At 37.3% G+C, this 23021-nt stretch overlaps 1 protein-coding gene across 3 annotated transcripts in view; it reads left to right on the top strand.

Annotated features, from left to right (window-relative positions):
• The window catches only part of BLTP3B (bridge-like lipid transfer protein family member 3B), a 135635-nt gene that overhangs the window by 97846 nt on the left and 14768 nt on the right, over positions 1-23021 (top strand). For all 3 annotated transcript variants that reach the window (XM_008256938.5, XM_070052743.2, XM_089308849.1), the window contains 4 exons: positions 5482-5624; positions 6596-6746; positions 9974-10227; positions 10510-10618. In XM_008256938.5, coding sequence (XP_008255160.3) covers positions 5482-5624; positions 6596-6746; positions 9974-10227; positions 10510-10618 — 657 coding nt within the window. The remainder of the gene's footprint in view (positions 1-5481; positions 5625-6595; positions 6747-9973; positions 10228-10509; positions 10619-23021) is intronic.

Here is a 23021-nt window from a genome sequence, read left to right as displayed (position 1 = left end):
ATAATAATAATACATTTTCTCACCCCAAAAGACTTATTTACACATACACACAGTATATAAGAGTACCCAACTTTCTAATGTTCCATTGCTTCTTGTAAGTAGCTACTCTTCATGCCCTTTTATGGTTGACATAGAACAATTTGTATACAGTTATTTAAGTAATAAGCAGCCAACTTTAAGGCTAACAGCCTCTATTACAGAAACTTCTATATCTGAAAATTTGGTTGGATGGGCTTAGTTTGCAAGTGGATTCCCAATTATTTTTCCCTATAATTTTTCCAGACTGGAGCTCATGCTTTATAAAATCAAGATTCTTTCACATATATAATGTGGATGATGGAACTACGTGATCTCCCCATTCATTCAGAAGCAACCAGTGCCCCATTAAAAACCATTAAGAGGGTTTTTAAAAACCATTAAGGGGCTGGCATCATGGTGGTAGCGGGTTAAGCGCTGGTATCCCCTATGAGTGCCAGTTTGAGTCCCAGTTGCTCCACTTCCAGTCTAGTTTCCTGCTAATAGAAGCAGTAGAAGATGGCCCAAGTGCTCAGGCCCTTGCACCCAGTGAGAGACCCAAAAGAAGTTTCTGGCTCATGGCTTCAGCCTGGCCCAGCCCTAGCTGTTGCGGCTATTTGGGGAGTAAAACAGCGGATAGAAGACTTCTCTCTCTCTCTGTAATTTTGCCTTTCAAATAAATAAAATAAATCTTAAAAAAAACTAAGAAAGTTTTAAAAATTATTAGATGTATTCCCATCAATAAGGCACCAGGAACTTTGTGAACAGGAATAAAATTATGAGCTGTAATCAGAGAATGGTTGCCACAGACATAGAAACATGGGAGACCAAAGGCAAACAAAAATTATTTTCTCTTTGAAGGCAACTAAGTCTATTAGTATGGTCGAAATAGCTTTGACGAGACAGAAATATAAAAATAGAAGTATATAGTAGGGAATAGTTTAGAAAGTAGTTACTAATATACTTATTGTAGTCATGGATACCATTTATTGTCAGACACTGTCTTAGTCCATTTTCTGTTGCTATTACAGAATGCCACAGACTGGGTAATTTATAAAAAATAGAAATTTATTTTTATAGTTCTGGAGGCTGGGAAATTCAAGATCAAGATGCTGGCAGGTTCAGTTGGCATCTTCCAGAGGGGATGAATACTGTGTTCTCAGGTAAAGGATGACAAAAGCTCCAGAGACACTGAGTGAAGTCTCTTTTATAAGGGCCTTAGTCCCATTAATGAGAGCGGAGTTCCTCATGGTCCAAAGGCCCCATCACCTGGCAACATCTGGATGGGACACATTTAAGCCAGAGAAAGTGCTTTAGATAGTTTACCCTATTTAATTTGAGCTACAACCCTGTAAGAGTAACTTAACATTTACTTAACATATTCACTATGTGTTGGTACTGTTCTGTGTGATATTTATGTTAGGGCATTTAACCCCACAGCAATTCTGTCAGCAATGTACTGTTATCTTCACAGAGGTTTTGTAACCCAGGGTACCACAGCTAGTAAGCAATTTAAATCTGGGTATTCTGGCACTAGAGCCTGTACTCTTATCTTGCTTCAGCAATATGATGTATAAATGTTTGCTCTTACCCTCATTTTACAGGTATGGAAACCAAGGCTCCTAAAAGTTAAGTAATTTACCTATAGTCACATTATTGTTGGTAGAGCAGGGTTGTCTTGTTTGTTTGTTTGTCCTAAGCTAACATTTACTAGTTACTTACAAGACCAATTACTATTGTGAACTTTTTACATTTTATTTATTCTTCAATTAAATTTAGGTAGTAACTATTATTATCTCTACATTAAGGGTGGGGAAAAAATCTAGGGAGGTTAAGCAGCTTGCCCAACTTAAACAGCTATATGAGGTAGTTATTATTGATTCCTTTTGTTATAAATTGAGAAACTGAAGTATAGAGAAATTGGGTGAAGTATCTAACCCTATGCTATATAGCGAAGATATGATAAATGAAAATTTGTCATCCAGTCTGATTCAAGAGTACAAATTGTGTGCGTGTGTGTGTGTGTGTGTGTGTGTGCGTCTTATTTGAAAGGCATAGAAGATCTTTCACTGGTCCATTCCCCAAATGCCCACAATAGTCAAGATTCAGCTAGGCCAAAGTCAGGGGTCTAGAAATCATTCCAGACCTTTCATAAGGATAGCAGGGACCCAAATACTTGAGCCATCATATGCTGCCTCCCAGAGTACACTAACACATTAGGTAGTTTGAAAACTGAGCCAGGATTGAACCCAGGGACTGTAATACGGTGTTTGAGCCTCTAAAGTGGCATTTTAACTACTGCACAAATGCACACTCCAGGAGTTCAAGTTTGTAACCAATCTAATGCACCACAAGGCCAGCACCCCCTTATCTAATTTTTTTATGATATTTAAGGCATACAAATTTCATGTATTTCATATATACAGATTTAGGAACATAGTGATACCTCCCTCCTGCCCTCTTCCTCCTCCCTCTCCTATTCTGACTCTTAATTTTTACAAAGATCTATTTTCTCATTACATTATACTCATAAGATTACCCCTACACTAAATGAAGAGTTCAACAAATAGTATGAATAACAAAAAAAAAAAAATGCTGTTCCTGAACAGTATAGACAAGGACTGCAAAACCATCAAATCTCAAAATTCAATTTCACTCCAAAACATTACATTTCAGGTATTCTATTAGTTACCACAGATGAGGGAAAATATATGGTGTCTATATTTTGGGGGCTGGCTCATTTCACTAAGTATAATCGTTTCCATTTTGTTGCAAAGGATAAGATTTCTTTCTTTCTTTCTTTCTTTCTTTCTTTCTTTCTTTCTTTCTTTCTTTCTTTCTTTCTTTCTTTCTTTCCTTCCTTCCTTCCTTCCTTCCTTCCTTCCTTCCTTCCTTCCTTCCTTCCTTCTTTCCTTCTTTCCTTCTTTCCTTCTTTCCTTCTTTCCTTCTTTCCTTCTGTCTGTCTGTCTGCTGAGTAGTATTCCATGGTGTATACATACTGTAATTTCTTTATCCAGTCATCAGTTGATGGACAAATGGATTGATTCAGTCTTAGCTGTTGTGAACTGAGCTACAATGAACATGGGGGTACAGATACTTCTTTTATATGCTGATTTCATGTTGTTTGGGTAAATTCACAGGATTGGGATTGCCATATGGTATGTCATATGGTTAGAGTGTCATATGGTAGATCTACTTAAATTTCTGAGATATCTCCACACTGTCTTCCACAATGGCTACACCAGTTTTCATTCTCACCAACAGTGGATTAGGGTGTCTTTTTCCCCACGTCTTGCCAGCATTTATGGTTTGTTGATTTCTGTGTGAGAGCCATTCTAACTGGGGTAAGGTGGAACCTTATTGTGGTTTTGATACACATTTCCCTGCTGGCTAGTGATCCTGAGCATTTTTCATGTGTCTGTTGACCATTTGAATTTCCTCTTTTGAAAAATGCTTGTTCAAGTCCTTTGCCCATTTCTCTCTCTCTTTTTTTTAAAGATTTATTTATTTATGTGAAAGAGTTACAGAGAGAGGAGAGGCAGAGAGAGATAGAGGCCTTCTATCTGCTTGTTCACTTCCCAATTGGCTGCAACAACTAGAGCTGTGCCGATTTGAAGCCAGGAGCCAGGAGCTTCCTCCAGATCTTCCCACAAGAGCTCAAGTACTTGGTAGTTGGTACAAGAGCCCAAGGACTTGGCCCATCTTCTGCTTTCCCAGGCAACAGCAGAGAGCTGGATCAGAAGTTGAGTAGCCGGGACTTGAACCGACGCTCATATGGGATGCTGGCACTGCAGGCAGTGGCTTTACCTGCTATGCCACGGCACCGGTTCCTGCCCATTTCTTAACTGGATTGTTTTGTTGTTGTTGAGTTTCTTGGGCACTTTAAAGATTCTGGATATTGATCTTTTATCAATTTCATAGTTTGCAGATATTTTCTCCCATTCTGTCAGTTGCCTGTTCATTTCGCTAAGTGTTTCTTTGGCAATGCAGAGCTTCTCAGCTTGGTGTAATTCCATTTGTCAATTTAGGCTTAGATAGTATTATAATTAGGCTTTTTGCATCTGTGTTTATCAGGGATGCTGCTCTATTGTTCTCTTCCTTGTTTCTTTTTTTGATTTAGGAATTAAGGCGATGCTGGCTTCATAGAAGGAGTTTGAGAGGATTCCCTCCCTTTCAATTGTTCTGAATAGCTTGAGAAGAATTAGAATTAGTTTTCTTTTAAAAAGTCTGTAGATGTGAATCCATCCGGTCCTGGGTTTTTCTTTGTTGGGAGGATCTTTTACTGATTCAATCTCCAGTAGCCAAAAGCCAGAGAATGCGCCAACTTTGGAGAGTGAGGTGAGATCACTGCAGGAGCCCATGTCACTGATGATATAGCTAGAGTGAGATCTTGGCTTGAGTCTGGCCTGAAGCCCTAAGGGGGATAGGGTACCCATTAAGCCAGTGGAAAAAATAAAAAAGTTTCTCTCTCCCCATCCCCTACACAATGGTGCTGGGCAAGCAGCTGAGGGCAGGTGCCATTTTGGTCATAAGTAGCCGCTGCAGAAGCTCTTGTGTGCATGTGCAACAGCTGGCTGGGACAAGACACCATCTTGTCAGTAGTAGCAGTGGCAACAGCTCTGGTACATGCACCTGGCAACCAGTGGGAAAACAGCAAAGTTGTGTCTGTGTTAGTGCTGTGTGTCTGCACCTTCCATGCAGATCCATGGCATCCCTCTTCTTTTACTACAGTTTCCTCTCTAACTCTCTGAGAATATACTTCCTCCACATTTTTTGCTTGTTTGTTTGTTTGTTTTATTTACCCCTAGCCTAGAATGGCATGCCCTTTCCCTATTCCACCATCTTGCAATCCTGCTTACCTAATCTTAATCGCTTTCTTGAGGTCCCTCTTCAGTCACCATGGTTGGATTAAGTTTCCACTTTCATAATACTTCAATCTTGGAAATTAAATTTCACGTATAAAGCCTTGGGACATGCTCAAATAATCTGTTTTGGTTATATAAATGTAACTTTGAGGCAGGTGTTGTGGCACAGGGATTAAGCTACTTCCTGGAATGCCCACATCCTATATCTAAGTACCTGGTTTGAATCCTGGCTGCAGCACTTCCCATTCATCTTCCTTGGAGGCAGCAGTGATGGCTCAAGTACTTGGTCCCTGCCACTCATGTGGAAAGTTTGGATAAAGTTCCTGGCTCCTGGCTTCAGTCTAGCTTCGCACCGGCTGTTGGGGCACTTGGGGAGCAAGCCAAGGATGGAAGATTCCTCTCTCTCTCTCTCTCTCTCTCTCACTCTCTTTTTCTCTCTCTTCCCTCTGTCATCTGCCTTTCAAATAATATTTACAACATCAGAAATATATATATATATATATATTTATACACACACACACATACGTACATACACACACACAGTTTTGGATAACATTTAAAACTGATTTTAATTTATTAGTTTACTTTTGTATTATTCCAGGAATTAAAAAAAACTCCACTCCAGATTACCAGAGCCCAGCAGAGAGTGTAAACACCAGTGCAAATCTACAGAATTATGGTGAAACCTCTCCAGATGCCATCAGTACAAATTCAGAGGGTGCTCAAGAAAATCATGATGACTTGGTAATCATTTCTGAGGGATTCTGTGAAGAGAAATGCCACCAGCTTTTTTCATATTTGCTATGTACTCATCCTAAGACATATATAAAATGCATTCTTAGATTCCTTGATAGGTGATTTAATATGCTCCTTCTCCTCTTGAAAATCCTTTCTTACCACTTAATCAGTTGTTTTTTTCCACATTTTACTTTCCTAAATTTGTTTTATTCATATTCAGGTAGGAAAATCCTCTTTTTTTGCTCTTCTATCTTTTGGTTTTTAAGTTCCTTTTAAATACACTGGGAAAAACTTTTATGGCCAGGATAGTCATGTGAGGGGCTTTCTACAATGTGAAATATGTTAATGGTTTCTTTTAAGCTTTCCTGACCCAGTGAAATATTCTTATAGAAGACAAAAATCACGTCCAGCTCTTAATGAAAATCACTTACATGGAAATGTCATATAATTAATCTTTGTGATCTAAAATATTTTCAATTGATTGAATGAAAAGTCTGGAGTTTGTCACTACAGATTGAATATCCTTTATCCAAATAGCTTGTGTCCAGAGGTATTTGAGATTTCAGATTTATTCCAGATTTTGGAATCTTTTAATATATATTATATATTACCTTGGGGATGGGACCCAAGTCTAAGCATAACATTTTTGAGGTTTTATATACAAATTATCCTAATAGCCTGATGTGATTTCATACATTTTAAATAATGTTGTGTGTGAAACTAAATGTCATGGTATATAATTTCCACTTTTGGCATGTCATTGCTGAAAAGGTTTCAGATTTTGGAGCATTTTTCATTTTTACAGTAGAGATGTTCAACCTGCATAATGTAACAGCTATGTGTCATAGGTCACAAGTGTGTTTTTGGTTTGTTAAGTCACAATTGTATTTTTCAAGGCTAATGGTAGTTTCCTATATTCCTTAAATTTAATTTAGAATTACTTGGTATACTAACATTATTTATGCAATCATTAATAGATGTCAGTTGTGGTATTTAAAATTACTGGTGTTAATGGGGAAATTGATATCCGAGGAGAAGATACGGAAATTTGTCTTCAAGTGAACCAGGTGATACCGGATCAATTAGGCAATGTCAGTCTTCGGCATTACCTTTGTAATCGTCCAATTGGTAAGTTTTTTTTTTTAACTACTTTTCATGCAGAATACTTCAATATGATTTAAACTTGTGGAAGTTCTCTCCTCCCTTCAGAGAAAAGTACCTCCTTCTTTGATGGCCACTTCTTTCCACTGATGTCTCACCCACCAAGGTTCTTCATGTAGGACGTTTTTTGCCACAGTGTCTTGGCTTTCCATGCCTGAATGGCTCTCGTGGGCTTTTCAGCCAGACAAGAATGCCTTAAGGGCTGATTCTGACGTCAGAGTGCTATTTAAATTGATTCTTATTCTATGAGTCTTCCATGTGGACTGCTTCCCATGATGGAGCGTTCCACTTTGCTTATGGCCTTGTCTAAATACTGATGCAATTTGTGGATTCAAAAGGTTTCCATAGCCTAGGCAGATCATGTCAAGTGACTTGGGTGATCACTGAAATCATACATAATTATTAATTGTTAAAATAACAACAAGAATCACTGTATACTAACTTCCCATGCAGGACCTCTGTCCTAAAGAGTTGTATTATAATTATGCATAAGTGCTCCCAAAAGATGTATCATTCTTGAGTGCTTCTTTAAAGTTAAGTTTCTAAAAAAAAAAAGTGAAATAAACTTCAAGATGCAATGAAAAAAAATGATTTAAACTTATTTTTTTATTTTATATGTAGCTCATTGGCATTCATATCTTTAATATAATTGAATTCAAGAAAAATTATATTTTATTTATTATTATAATAATTGAAGATATATTATCTTTTAGGTTACCTTATTTCCATAAAGTATTTTGATTAATTTATTAGAAATATTTGTTCAAAATGTAACCTCTGATTCTTTTTGTTTATGCTGGTGATAAATTCCTCCTCTTATTTTTATTTTTTGTCTTACCTGAGATTATAAGTCTGAGAAAACTGAGCTCTTTTCTGTTTGTAAAGAGTGTTTAATTTTCCTAAAGGGTCAAATTTAGTTCCACTCTGGAATAAATATAAGTTTTTGTTTTCCATTATCTTGCTTAGAAACAAACATTTCCTGAGTCTGGCATGGGATTTGATAATGTGGAAAAAATATGTATGCTATTTTTATAGTTCTTCATTCTGAGATAAATACATTTGCTTGGACACAGAGGGAGATAAGCAACAAAACACACAGTGTATAAACAAGAAATCATGTTAAGCTGTCCCCTTTTCAGAGTAAACATGGAGGGGCAGGCATTTAGCCTAGCAATGAAGATGCCAGTCTCCCTTATTGGAAAACATGAGTACAATACCCAGCTCTAACTTATGCTAATACAGACCTTGGAAAGCAATGGTGATCTTCCAAGTCCCAGCTCCCAGCTTCAGCCCATTCCCAGATATTGTAGACATTTTGGGGAATGAACCAGCGAATTGAAATGCTGTCAAACTCTGTCTCTGTCTCAAATACACAAATGATTCAAGTTTATATGGCAGTTTCACTTACCGTCATCAATCCTTTGAAGTTTATTGGAATAGTTGTAATAAGAATTTAAAGTGAGGCTTTTTCATGAGAACCCATAGGATAAATTACTTTCATGCTTTAGAAAGCAGAAATGGCTTTTTCTTTCCAAAACAACTGGTTAGTTTTTATCTCATGAGAATTGTGAAAGTGATCATATTTTTCTCTGTTCCTTTGAAAGTCATTTTTGGTCCACCTTTGGCTCAGAAATTTAAATATTGTATTTTGGGTTATTATCCTTCATCACTCACCTTTTCTTTCCCATCCTTTTTCTTTACCCATTTTTTAATCTGATTATACCATATGCATGTTGCCTCAAATTGTGGAACAAGGTAACATATAGTAATTAAACAAAATAATTACCATGAGTGTCAGTTTAATAAGAAATTTGTTTCAGTGATTCCACTAGTAACTTTTAATTTTTTTTTAAGATTTATTTATCTCTCTGAAAAAGTGGCAGAGACAGAGAAAAATGGTTCATCTACTGATTCACTCCCCAGATGGCTCTGCAGCAGCCAGTGTTGGGCCAGGTCAAAGCCAGGGGCCAGAAAGTCCATCCATGTCTTGCACATGTGTGGCAGGGGCCCAAGTGCATGGGCCATAATTTGTTTCCTCCCAGACCACTAGCAGGAAGCTGTATTGTAAGTGGAACAGCTAGATCTCTAACTGGGACTCAATATGGGATGCTGATGCCACAAAATGGTGGCTTAATTCTGCTGCACCTTGGTGGTAGCCCCTATTTTTTTTTTTTAAGATTTACTTATTTATTTCAAAGGCAGAGTTACAGAGAGAAAGGGAGACCGAGAGAAGTCTTCCATTCACCTTTTCACTCCCCAAATGGGCACAACAGCCAGGGCTAAGCCGGCTGAATTCAGGAACCTAGAATGCCATCCTGTTCTCTCACATGGTGAAGGGACTCAAAGACTTGGCCCACCTTCTGCCACTTTCCCAGGCACATTAGAAGGGAGCTAGATCAGAAGTGGAGCAGCTGAATCCATATGGGACTCCAGAATCCATATGGGATACCATATTTGCAGGTGGTGGCTTAACCTGCTAGCTATGCCACCATACTGACCCCTAAAATTGTTTTTTTAAACTTGAATATTTGTATCTTTATATGCCATGTCAAATTCTTTTTTGGAACATAGCAAAAGCATAAACAAATGTAATTTATATGTACATACACACATATATAATTTTAATTTCAATTAGGTGTGCCTTCTAATAGAATTACTTTAATAAGGTCTTTACTATTTACTTTTCCATTGTTTAAGAATGCAGTATAATATGGAAGGTGCAAAACAGCTTTATTGCTTCTTCAGAAATGGCTCAAGAGCCACTTTAAATGCCATGACTTTGTTGCTTTGTTACAGTTGTCCATTATATTACAGATGTATAGATGAGCAGACACTCAGGCATACTCTTAGTTCATCTGAGGTACATATCATAATCAGAGTTAATCTTGACTTTTTTCCTGATACCATAAAATGTAAGATACAGAAAAGTGAACATTATTGTAGTAGAATGTTACCTAAAAAATTAGGATATATTTAGTATATTTGATATGTATTGTAGAATTTGTTAGGAGCAAACTATAATATTATAAAATATTAGTATATTTTATATGTATTGTAGAATTTAAATTGGAAAATATTAAAGCTATTTCATCTATTCTTTTAATATACAAAGTGATGATAGCTTCTTAATGATAATAGTGATAGTTTTGAGTAACATTACATAGTTGTGATTTTTATATGTTTATTCTCTTTAGGTTCAGATCATAAAGCTGTAATTCATTCTAAATCCTCTCCTGAAATTTCTCTGAAGTTTGAAAGTGGGCCTGGTGCAGTAATACACTCTGTACTTGCAGAAAAAAATGGATTTCTGCAATGCCATATAGAAAACTTTAGTACTGAGTTTCTTACATCTTCTCTTATGAATATTCAACATTTTTTGGAAGATGAAACTGTTGCAACTATAATGCCAATGAAGATACAGGTTTCAAACACCAAAATTAATTTAAAAGTATGTTAATAATTTTATGCTCACTTTTCCTATCAGGATTTTGATTCATGTCTAAGAATATACATCTATTCTCAGCATTTGTTAAAATGAATTCATTTGTCTTTGTAGTAAATGATACAGAGATCCTTTTCAGAAATTAGATAATGTCACAATAGAATAGTTTTCTTACTGTGTCAACTAACTTATCAGAAATATAATTGACTAAAATAATGCTCATTACAAATAATATATTTTTTCATTTACTTTAATAAGAACATGCCAATATTATTTTTTCTCCTGTAGGATGACAGTCCTCGAAATAGTTCAGTATCCTTGGAACCAGCTCCTGTAATTTTACATATTGATCATCTTGTGGTAGAGAGAAATGATGATGGCTCTTTTCATATCAGAGGTACACTGAAAATCAAATTTAAATGAATACCTATTCAAATTTTGAAGTCAAATTTTTCATGTGCTAATTGCTTATTTTTACTCATTATTTATTGTATTTATATAGGCATATACAATAGTAGATAATTGAAGGACTTTGTGAGTACCTGGTGACAAAATATCTGTGTGTGGATTTCTAACCTGGAAATAACTCATCTAGTGTCAGCTTAATGCTTTACCTACAAATGTGTTCTGAATAAAGAGAAAGAGACTTTCATGATCTATACCTGAGTCTTGATTCTGTATCTCCTACTTGATGTCTTTCATAGTTTTATTTCCCAATGTTACTTCATATATACTCAAGCAACCTGATATTCTCCCTGGAATAGAGCTTATCCTGCACTTTTCCATTGCATCTTCATGTTTGCTTTGTTATTCCTCATTAGAAACACTTACGCTTTGTGTAAGCTTTTTCCATCCTTCCAAGACTATGTCACACTTCTCCTTTTTAATGAAGCCTTCTTTATTCTCTGAAGTGAGTTATTTTATGGTAATTTTCTATTTGTTTTTATAGTTTATTGCTATATATTTATTCTCCCTTAATATTTGTTTCCACAAGGTTTTTAAGGTCTCTCATGAAAGCACTATATCTTACAGGGTAGTGTGGAATAGTGGAAAGAGCATGAATAGGTACACTTAGATGTTCCAGTTTGCACTATTTTAGTAGGTAGTTGATGGTGAAAAACGAGAGACTAATCTATTGCATCTCTTATCAGAAACCTCATGAAATGTCAGGAAATATGTAGAAAGAAAGATAAAGTAGATTATGCTGCAAAAGAATGATAAAATCCTTAGGGAGTCAGAAATCCTTTCTCTTTGATCTATTTATTTTATTTATTTGAAAAGCAGAAAGAGAGTGAGGGAGTAGGGAGTGAGGGAGTGAGTAAGAGAAATAGAGATCCAGAAGTAGACAGGTCTTCCATCCATTAGTTCACTCACCAGGGGCTGGGCCAGGCAGAAGTCAGGAGCTAGAAACTCACTGTGGGTATCCCACGCTGGTAGCACCAGCTCAACTACTTGAGCCATCATCTGCTGCCTTCCAGGAGGTGTATTAGCAGGAAGCTGGGATTGGGAGCAAAACTAGAACTCAAATCCAGGCACTCTGATTTGGGATGCCACTGCCTTAACCAGTATATGAAACGCTCATACCCAACATTTATTTTTATTTTTATTTATGTATTTTCATTATATTTGAAGGCAAAGAAAAAGAGTGAGTCAGAGTTGACATCTGCTGGTCCACTCCCCAAATGCCCACAGTAGTCAGGGCAAAGCTAGAAGCCTGGAACTCAATCCAAGTCTCCCGTGGAGGGGCAGAGACCCAAGTACCTGAGTCATCTCAGGTGTAATTAGCAGGAAGATTGCAAGCAAAGGCAGAACTTGAACCCAAGCACTCTAATATAGGATGTGGGCATCCCAAGCAGCATCTTAACCATTACACTAATGACCCACCTCCATAAATTCTTTAAAGAGTCAACCAGAATGTAAGTTAGAGAGGCAAAACCATAGAAATCAGTCCCCATAAACTTGTGAAAGAGAGAACTTTGGCTAAGGTAGGAGCAGTTTGTGGAGAAGGAATAGCAGCCTACCAACAAAGATCAAATTGTCACCTTCCTTTATAATAAAAGCTCCAGTGGAAAGATAGTTTAGTTCTATGAGAAGATAGGCTTGGTGCATAGCTCTTTCTCCCACATGTTTTAGCTTTGAAAGCTATAAATCTGTCTTGTGAAGAAAGCAGAACAGAATGCATCCTTTTTGCAGGCAAGTCATATGTCAAAGCAAGAGGAGACTGAGACATACATACCTAGTTCCTTTTTCTAAACTCATGAATGAAATAAATTATACCTTTTTCCCTGGGCATGGATAAGTGGGAGGTGGGGTGTAGGGGGTAGGGAGGGTGGGGATGTGAAAGTTCAGGGGAACTACACTAGGGAAATTCTTCCCAAAAAACATTAGAAATCTACCCCAGGAGGATACCCAGATTAGAACGGGTCTCTGAGTCAGTAGTATGAATAATTTAGTCCCTATTCTGAGAACCTACACTGCGCGTCTGACTAGTATCAGACTTGGTAAGCATTGCATATAGAGTAAGACGTTGAAGGTAAATTTTGCAACTACTTAGCTTCCGGATGAGGGTGATTTCATACCCAGTTGATGAACTTGGTGTATCTCACCCAGTATCACAACCCCTTCTCTCCCACAACCACTTGGGAGTGGCTATGGCAAATAGAAATGACATCCAGGAACTAGAAAATGGGATAAACATACATATACAAATTTTGAAAGATTTGAAGAAAACAATAAGCCTTCATCATTGTAATCAAAGAATTCTGTATCTGATAGAGCAGAAAAAGAGCCTATTAAAAGATTATGAAATGGGAACTGGCATTATGGTATGGAAGGTTAAGCTTCTGCCTGTGATGCTGGCATCCTATTTGGGCACCAGTTCATGTCCAGGCTGCTCTACTTCCAATCCAGCTGCCTGCCAATCGCTTGGGAAAAGCAGTGGAAGATGGTGTAAGTGTTTAGGCCTTTTGCCACCCACATGGGAGACCTGGATGAAGCCTCTAGATCTTAGCTTCAGCCCAATTCTGACCTGGCTATTGTGGTCATCTGGAGAGTGAACCAGGAAATGGAAGATATCTCTCTCTCTCTTTCTCTCTCTCTCCCTCTCTCTCTCTCTCTCTCTCTCTGTGTGTGTGTGTGTGTGTGTCTGTGTGTGTCTCCCTCTCTAATTCTAGCAAATCAATAGTTTTTTTTTTTTAAATTGTTGGAATGGAATAGAATAGTCCAGAAATAAACTCTTATTTTTATGGTTAATTGATTTTTGGCAAGGTTGCCTAAACAATTCAGTGGGGGAAAGAATAGCCTTTTCCAAAATTGATGCTGGTAGCACTAGATATCGACATGTGTGATGCTGAACCCCTTACTTCTATTGTCAACAAAATTTATTCTAAATGAATCAGAAACCCGAATATTAGGGCTAAAACTATAAAATTCTTAAAATGTAAGAGTACGTCTTTGTGACCTTGGGTTAGGCAAAGCTTTCTTTAATTCTTACCAGAAGTACAAGTGTAAAAAAAAAAAAAAAGTAATTTGGACTTCATCAAAATTTGACTCTTTGGTAGCCCAAATGATGCTATCAAGAAAGTGAAAAGACAATCCATAGGTTAGGAAAAAATATTTGCCATTGTATAGCTGATAAGGGACTGGTATCCAGATATAAGAAGAACAAGCTTATTATTTAATAGTAAATAGGTAATTTAATTTAAAAGGAACTGAATAGACATATATCCAAAGAAGATATACAAATGACCAATAAGCACATGAACAGATATGCTTGACACTTATTAGCCATCAGGGAAATATAAATCAAACCACAGTGAGATACCACTTAATGCCTATGATGATGACTATAATCAGAAAGGCAGGTGAAAGTGTTGGCTAAGATGTGGAGAAATTGGAGCCCTCATACATTGCTGGGATTATTTCCAGTACAAATGGTTTGGAAACAGTTTGGTAGCTCTTCAGAAAGTTAGCCAGCATTACATGTAACTCAGCAGTTCTACTCCTAGGTATATGCATAACAGAAGTGAAGACATGGCCATACAAAAACTTATATGTGAATGTTTAACAATATTCATAATAACCAAAAATGAAAACAACTCATGTCATCATATGATGAATGGATTTTAAAAAGTGGCATATCTATACAATGGAGTATTCAGCAATAAAAAGAACAGTACACTGATGTGTTCAACAGCATGGATAACTCTAAAAACATTGTGCTAAATGAAAGATGTCAGTCACAAAAGATAACATAGTGTATGATTCTGTTTAAAGGAAGTATCCATAGAGACAAAAAGTAAATTAGTGGTTGCCTAGATCTGAGGGAGGTGAAATTCAAAAGGAATATTGACTAAGAGGTTAATAGGGGACTTTACGAGAATGATGGAAACATCGAATGATTGCACCATCATTAAACATATTGAAAACATTGAATTGTATACTTTAAATGGGTGATGGGTATGAAATGTGAATTTTTCAATAAAGCTGTATACTAAGAAGTATATTTTTAGGACTATGGGAGATCTGGAATACCAGGTTCAAGGATTACTATATAACCCTTGCCCTAAATCACAGTACAGTGTAATCTGATTTGATGCAGAAAACTTCTACCCAACAATGGAGAGCATTACTACTGCCATTACTGTTTCAGAAATTCAACTTCATTGTAACGTCAAACACTATTTCTACTTCTATACTAAGAATTTGACTTTGTAGCTACTGTCAGTGCTGCTGTTTCCAGAGAAAGAATTTACTTCTTTCCTTTATTTTGCCACTGGTATTTGAGGGCAATCTAACTGGCAATATCTGGGTAACACTCTTGGAAAGAAGTCTGGGAAATTGAGTATCAACATTTATTGCAGGGACAATTAATTTAACATTGAAAGAAGCAATTTTTTTTATTCCATACAAAACTCAAATAAGAAATTCTTCAGATATCAAAACCGATGATGCATAACCAAATGACAAAATATCTACTACAAAACCATTACAATTAGACACAAGAAATAATTGAATACACCTGATGCCAAATAAAAGTAGGAACTTTTAAAGAAACATGTATCTTCTGACAGATGAGATTATGAACCCATGTAACTGTAAGAACGAGCTTTTTTGGAATATAGCCAGATAAAGATCCTTAAAAATGGGAAGCATGATCTTTGAAGTAAAAAATAATAGCCCACTTTAAATGCTTCAACCCTACCTTCAGAGGATACCTGGAATCTGGCTTCTTCCCACCATCAATGATGCTAGCATTTTGGTCATATGCTTGAATTATTACAATCACTTCCTAACTATGTCTCTTCTTTGCCTTTGCTCCCCTGTACTCTATTGTCAACGCAGCAGCTGGAGGGATGTTTTGAAAATGTAATTCATATTATATAACATTTCAGCTTCAGACCTCCATTGACTTCCTTTCTTATTCAAAGTAAAAGCCAATGTCTTTGCTCTGGCCTGAAGATTCCAACATGATCTTGCTGTTTGTTTTTCTCTGACCTTATCTCCTGCTATTCTCCCCCTTTACTTCATTTACTCCTGTCCTGGCATCCTTGCTATCCTCAAACATAGCGTGCATACTTCTGTCTCAGTACCTTTTTACTTGCTGGCCTCTCTTCCTGGTTCTCTGTGGAATGCTGTTCCCTCAGATAGCCACGTGCTGCACTTCAGTACTTACCAGAAGTCTCTGCACACTTTTCCTCATCCATTTTTCCCCATCCCTATCAGTTCTCTTTTTCTTCAACTCTGAGTGATATTCTCTGTAGATTCTCAGCACCTTTTGATACACTGTATTCTTTCTTATTTATTTGTTAACTAGAATGTAAGTTGCATGAAAGCAGGAACTTCACTTGATACGTTACTATTCTCTCCTAAAACAGTGTCTATTACTAAGTGCTTAAAAAAAAAAAAAAACTTGGAGAGACTGTATGCTTAAAGACAGAGTAGACACAGCTGAAGGGTGAATGAGTGATCTTGAACAAGGTTCAATTAAACTTTCTGCTCTCATGGAAATGCAACTGAGGAACTGATTTTTTAGGCACATGGGGTTGTGGCTACTGAACTGGACAGGACTGGTGTGGATGAGCATACTCGGTACTCCCAGTGGAAGCTGAGGGGAAGCTGAGGGATTCCCAGGGCCTTCCTCTGTGCTGCCATCCACAGTACAGAACTGTCTGGTGGGGCTTCTTTTTTACCCACCCAGTGCCTTAGCTAAGTACACTAAGCTCAGCTAAGGACCTTGCCTCCTCACTCTTGAACCAGGCAGATAACTGCTGCCTTATTTTTTTTTTCTTACAGGGTATTTTTTTCCCCATATCCTTCTCTCCCCCCAAAAGTGCTTTTAATTTATGTTAAAAACATTAAGACATGAAAAATAGATCCAGGAGTTCCAATATCTGTCTGAAGAGAGCTTTTGAGGAGAAAAGAATGAAAGGAAAAATAAAAAAGTAAAAAAAGTTCCCAAATTAGAGGCAGAAGAATCAGTCAAGTGCAGAGCAAAGTGGATGAAAAAACAATCCTTACAGGTAAAATTTCAGAATTCCCAGGTCAAAGAAAAAAAGTTATGAATTTTCTAGAGTTTTAAAAAGTGAAAAGGTGAAAGTCATATTTGCATCAGACTTTTGATGAGCAACATGGGATGCTAAATGATAAGTAACATCTCTGGGACAACAAAGCCAAATTTAAAGTCAAAATGCTGAGATCTCCTGTGAGATCCTGGGGGCCAAGGAGGAAGACATGTTCCAAATGCTGGAGAACAAAGGTTTCTCCTCTTGCAACCCCTTACAGTGAGCACAGTTGTCATTCCAGTCTCTGCTCACAGGTTCCCCTGAGCTGTCACAATAGGATTTCCTGGGAATGATCATGGCTGGCATTCATTTATCTTTTCTCTTTCTCCCCTATCTTTTCTTCTCCACGCCCATCCTTCACTATTCTCTCTCACTCTGTCAATCTGTCTTTCCTTTCATCCTCTCCTTTCTCTTCCCTTTACTCTCTTTCCTTCACTCCATTCCCCTCTCCCTCCTGCTCCCCCAATCTTCTTTTTGTAGTTGAACCAGTAGAATTTGAACCTCCCTGGATGAGTTTGGATTTTTTTCTCTAAAATAATAACCATTTTTGTATGGTGCTTGCCTCTGCTACTGGGCCATTTACAAAATGCAAACTAGTTATGCCAGTCTTGCCTCTGCAGCCTTAAGTCTATACTCCAAGTGGAAACTAAGGGGAAGATGAGGGAATCCCAGGGCCTCCCTCTGTGCTGCCATCTACAGTACAGAACTGTCTGGTGGGGCTTTTTTTCCCCCACCCAGTGCCTTAGCTAAGTACACTAAACTCAGCTAAGGACCTTGCCTCCTCACTCTTGAACCAGGCAGATAATTGCTGCCTTATTTTTTTCTTACAGTGAAGGTTTGAAACATTGCTTTTGTAACATTTAAAATTTTTGTTAAATTTATTTTATTTATTTAAAAGGCACAGTTAAGAAGAGAGGGAGAGACAGAGAAATCTTCCATCCCCTGGTTGACTCCCCAGATGGCCACAGCAGCCAGGGATAGGCTAGACTGAAGCCAGGAATCAGGAGCTTCTTCCAAGTCTCTCACGTGGGTGGCAGGGCCACAAGGACTTGGACCATCTTTGGCTGCCTTTCTCAGGTGCATTACTAGGAAGCTGGATCAGAAGTGGAGTAGCCAGGAATCAAACTGGCACTCATGAGATGCTGGCATTGAAGGTGGCAGCTTTACCTGCTATGCCACAATGCTGGCCCCTAAAATTATTTTTTTATTTTTTGAGATGCAGAGAGAAGACATTGGGAAGGAAGAAAAGAGAAAGAAATAGATCTTTCAAACACTGGCTTGCACTCCAACTGCCTACAACAGCTTGGGCCATGGCTGAAGCCAGTAGCCCAAAACTCAATCTGGGTCTCTCCCATGTGTATAGGTGGCAAGGACCTAACTCTTTGAGCCATCACTTCTACTTCCCAGGGTCTGCATCAACAGGAAGCTGGAGCTGGGAATTGAATGCAGGCACTCCAATATGGGATGTTCATAGCCACTAGGATAAATGCCCATTTCCTGATACTTGCTTTGAAAGAAAACTGCAGCCTTATTCCAAACAAGTATCCTTCCATCTGAGGTGTCACCTACTCCTTTCGTGTCTGTGGGTAGACACTATCTGTCATCTGCTGTGTGTCCAGGCAGCCTTACGCTTATCTCTGTGTCTGAAAGTTGTAGCCACAGCTTTACAAAAATCTATCCTGAGAAGCAGGTTAAGACTAATTTGCTATTTGGGAAAGCAGTCCTGTGATTATCATCACAACATCTGTAAATATTTTTAAAAGATAAGTAATATCTTCAGAATTCTATGGGACATTAAATTGAACTTAAATTTTTATTTTAAAGGCAAAATAAAGATAAATTTTAAATGAAAATAATTCTTTATAGTCAAGATGAAAAATAAAGAATAACAGTAAACTAAGGAACTAATAATACTTGGAGTTAAGTCTAAATAATTTGTAATATCTAAAAGTATCTTTAACAAATTCTAGAGTTTGCAGTAGAGGAAAAAGAAGAGTAGAGAAATACAATTGTACTAAAGTTCTTGTCTTTTGAGGGGCATAATAACACCAGACTTTGATAGAACATTGTTAAGCTCCAATAATATCTATTAACGTTGTATGCTTAAACATAGATAAACAAAAAGAATGACTAACTTTTAAACCATGAGAGCAGGAGGAAAATTGAACCAAAAATATCCGGTCAGTCCAACAAAAGATAAGACATTTAAGAAGATAAGCAATAAAAAGAAAGGATGATACATAGAAAACATAAAATTGGAGCACAGGAATTAAATTGGAATAAATATACACACAGAGGCACTAAAAGAGTTGAATAAAGATTCTAAGTATATGCTGCAAGGAAGATAGTTACCCAAAACAAAATAATGCAGATACACTGAGAATAAGATGATAATTGGGAGGGAGGATTATAGAGAATTTTAATAACATCATTTAATATTTTTTTATTTGAATGACAACATTAAAGAGGGAGACTGAGATCTTCCATCTGCTAGTTCACTCTCCAAATGGCACAAGGGTCAAGGATATGCCAGGCTAAAGCCAGGAGTCTGGAGCTTCTCCCAGATCTCCCAGTTGTGTGCAGGGAACCAAGTGCTCAGGCCATCCTCTGCTGCTTTCCCATTATTCCTGTGGTTTGCTTTGGATTTCCTTTGTGTCGCTACTAAGAGATTTTCTGCCTTCACAATCTTTAATGATGCTAGATATCTTTTTCTGTTTCTATGTGTAGCACATCCTGAAGTATCATTTGTAAGGCTGGACTAATGGTGACAAATTCTTTCCATTTCTATTTGATGTGGAAGGCATTTATTTCACCTTCATTTATGAATGAGATCTTTTCTTGGTATAGTATTCTGGGTTGAGAGATTTTTCTTTTAGGCATTGGCCTATGTATCTGTATTCTTTCCTAGCTTGTAGAGTTTCTGTGAGGAATCATCAGTCAATCTAATTCTAGATCATTTGAAGATAGTAATGGTGTTTCTATAATGAAGATTTTAGGATCCTTTCTTTATATACTTTTGAAAGTTTGTGTTATAAAGATCTTTTCTGATCATGTCTGTTAAGAGTTCTGTGTGTTTCCTATACTTGGATGTCCCTTTCTTTCTCCAAATTAGGGACATTTTCTGCTATTATTTTACTGAATAGGTCTTTCTTTTTTTTAACTTTTATTTAATAAATATAAATTTCCAAAAGTACAACTTTTGGATTATAGCGGCTCCCCCCCGCCCCGAAACTCCCACCCACCCACTACCATCCCATCTCCCACTCCCTCTCCCATTCCATTCTTCATCAAGATTCATTTTTGGGGCCAGCACTGTGGCTCACTTGGTTAATCCTCCGCCTACAGCACCAGCATCCCATATGGGCGCCAGATTCTAGTCCCGGTTGCTCCTCTTCCAGTCCAGCTCTCAGATGTGGCCCGGGAGGATGGCACAAGTGCTTGGGCCCCTGCACCTACATGGGAGACCAGGAGGAAGTACATGACTCCTGGCTTTGGATCGGCACAGCACCAGCTGTAGCGGACATTTGGGGAGTGAACCAATGGAAGGGAGACCATTCTGTCTCTCTCTCACTGTCTGTGACTCTACCCATCAAATTTAAAAAAAAAAAAAGATTCATTTTCAATTATCTTTATATGCAGAAGATCAACTTAGGATATACTAAGATTTCAACAGGCTGCACCCACACAGACACACAGAGTATAGAGTACTGTTTGAATAGTAGTTTTACCATTAATTTGCATAGTATAACACATTAAGGACAGAAATCCTACATGGGGAGTAGGTGCACAGTGACTCCAGTTGTTGATTTAACACTTGACACTCTTATTTATGACATCAGTAATCGTCTGAAGGCTTTTGTCATGAGCTGCCAAGGCTATAGAAGCCTCTTAAGTTCACAAACTCTGATCTTATTTAGACAAGGCCGTAGTCAAAGTGGAAGTTCTCTCCTCCCTTCACAGAAAGGTACCTCCTTCTTTGATGGGCCGTTCTTTCCTCTGGGATCTCACTCACAGAGATCTTTCATTTAGGTCATTTTTCTTACCATAGTTTCTTGGCTTTCCATGCCTGCAAAACTCTCATGGGCTTTTAGCCAGATCCAAATGCCTTAAGGGCTGATTCTGAGGCCAGAGTGCTGTTTAGGACATCTGCCATTCTATGAGTGTGCTGTGTATCCATCCTGCTTCCCATGTTGGATTGTTCTCTCCTTTTTAGGAATAGGTCTTTCTTAAAAAATTTATTTAAGTTATACAAGTTTCATATACTTCATATATACAGATTTAGGAACATAGTTGGATTTCCTCTCACCATCCTTCTCACCCACATTCCAAACCTTCCTCCCCCTCCCTCTTGGATTCCTGTTCTTAATTTTTACAATGATTTATTTTCAATATACTTAATGATTATATAGTTAACCCTACTCTACATATAAGATTTCAGTAATTAGCATGAAGAGAGAGAAAGCAATACAAAATAAAAGATTGTTCCTCAATGAAAGAGACAATGCTATAAACAATCAATTGTTCTCAAAATATCTGTTTCACTCAATATATTATATTCCAGATACTCTATTAGTTGTATTGGGTCAGATCTCTGTTTTTTTGGGTCTGGCTTATTTCACTAAGTATAATGGTTTCCCATTGTGACTATCTTGTTGCAAAAGAGAGGATTTCATCTTTTTTTTTTTTTTTTTTTTACAGCTAGGTAGTACTCCATGGTGTACGTATCCCATAATTTCTTTATCCAGTCAACAGTTGATGGATATCTGGGTTGATTCCATATATTAGCTATCTTAGCTATTGTGAATTCTGCTTCAGTGAATATGGGTACAGATAACTCTTTCATATGCTAATTTCATTTACTTTTGGTAAATTCCCAGGAATGGGATGGCTGGGTCATATGATAGATCTGTATTCATACTTCTGAGGAATCTCCATACTGTCTTCCAACAGTGATTGCAACAGTTTAAATTCCCACTAACAGTGTATCAAGGTACCTTTTGCCCCACATCCTTGCCAGCATTTGTCATTTGTTGATTTCTGTATGATAGCTATTCTAACTGGAATGAAGTGAAACTTCGATGTAGCTTTGATTTGCATTTCCCTGATGGCTAGTAATCCTGAGCATTTTGTCAAGTGTCTGTTGGCCATTTAATTTCCTCTCTTGAAAAAATCCTGGTTAGGTCCTTTGCCCATTTCTTCATTAGATTCTTTGTTTTGTTGTTGTTGAATTTCTTGAGCTCTAAATATTCTGCATGTTAACCCTTTATCAGCTGCAGAGTTTGCAAATAATTTTTCCCATTCTGTCAGTTGTCTCTTCATTCTGCTAAGTGTTTCTTTTGCAGTACAGAAGCTTCTCAACTTGATGTAATCCCATTTGTCAATTTTGGCTTTGATTGTCTGTGCTTCTGGGGTCTTTTCCTAGAAGTCTTTGCCTATGCCAGTGTCTTGCAAGAGTTTCCTCCGTGTTCTCTAATGATTTGATGATATCAAGTTGTAGATTTAGGTCTTTGATCCATTTTGAGTGAATTTTTGTGTAAGGTGTAAGGTAGAGGTTTGGTTTCATATTCTGCACATGGAAATCCAGTTTTCCCAGCACCATTTGTTAAAGATACTGTCCTTGCTCCACAGACTGCTTTTAACTCCTTTATCAAAGATAAGTTGGCTATAGGTACATGAGTTGATTTCTCAGTTTCTATTCTGTTCCATTGGTCTATAAGTCTGTTTTCTGTGCCAGTCAGGCTGCTTTGATTATAACTGCACTAGTATTCTTGAAATCAGGTATTGTGATGCCTCTGGCTTTGTTTTTGTTGTAAAAGATTGCTTTAGCTATTCAGGGTCTCTTGTATTTACATATACATTTCAGCATACTTTTCTCTAGATCTGTGAAGAATGTCTTTGGTATTTTGATTGAGATCTCATTACATTTTTCCATTTTTTAGTGTCTTCTATTTCTTTCTTTAGTGTTTGGTAATTATCATTATTGAGATCTTTGACATCCTTGGTTAAATTTATTCCAAGGTATTTGATTCTTTTTGGAGCTATTATGAATGGAACTAATCTTAAAAGTTATTTCTCAGCCATGAAATTGTTTGTGTATACAAAGGCTATTATCGATTTTTCTGTATTGATATTATATCCTGCCACTTTACCAAACTCTTCTATGAGTTCCAATAGTCTCTCCATGGAGTCTTTTAGATTTCCCCTATATAGGATCCTGTCATCTGCAAATATGGATAG

Source organism: Oryctolagus cuniculus, chromosome 11 (assembly GCF_051225735.1).
Source record: "Oryctolagus cuniculus isolate XC-2025 breed Fujian yellow rabbit chromosome 11, ASM5122573v1, whole genome shotgun sequence".
NCBI lineage: Eukaryota > Metazoa > Chordata > Mammalia > Lagomorpha > Leporidae > Oryctolagus > Oryctolagus cuniculus.
Note: the sequence above shows the minus strand (reverse complement) of the source record. Positions and strands in the feature narration are given on the sequence as shown.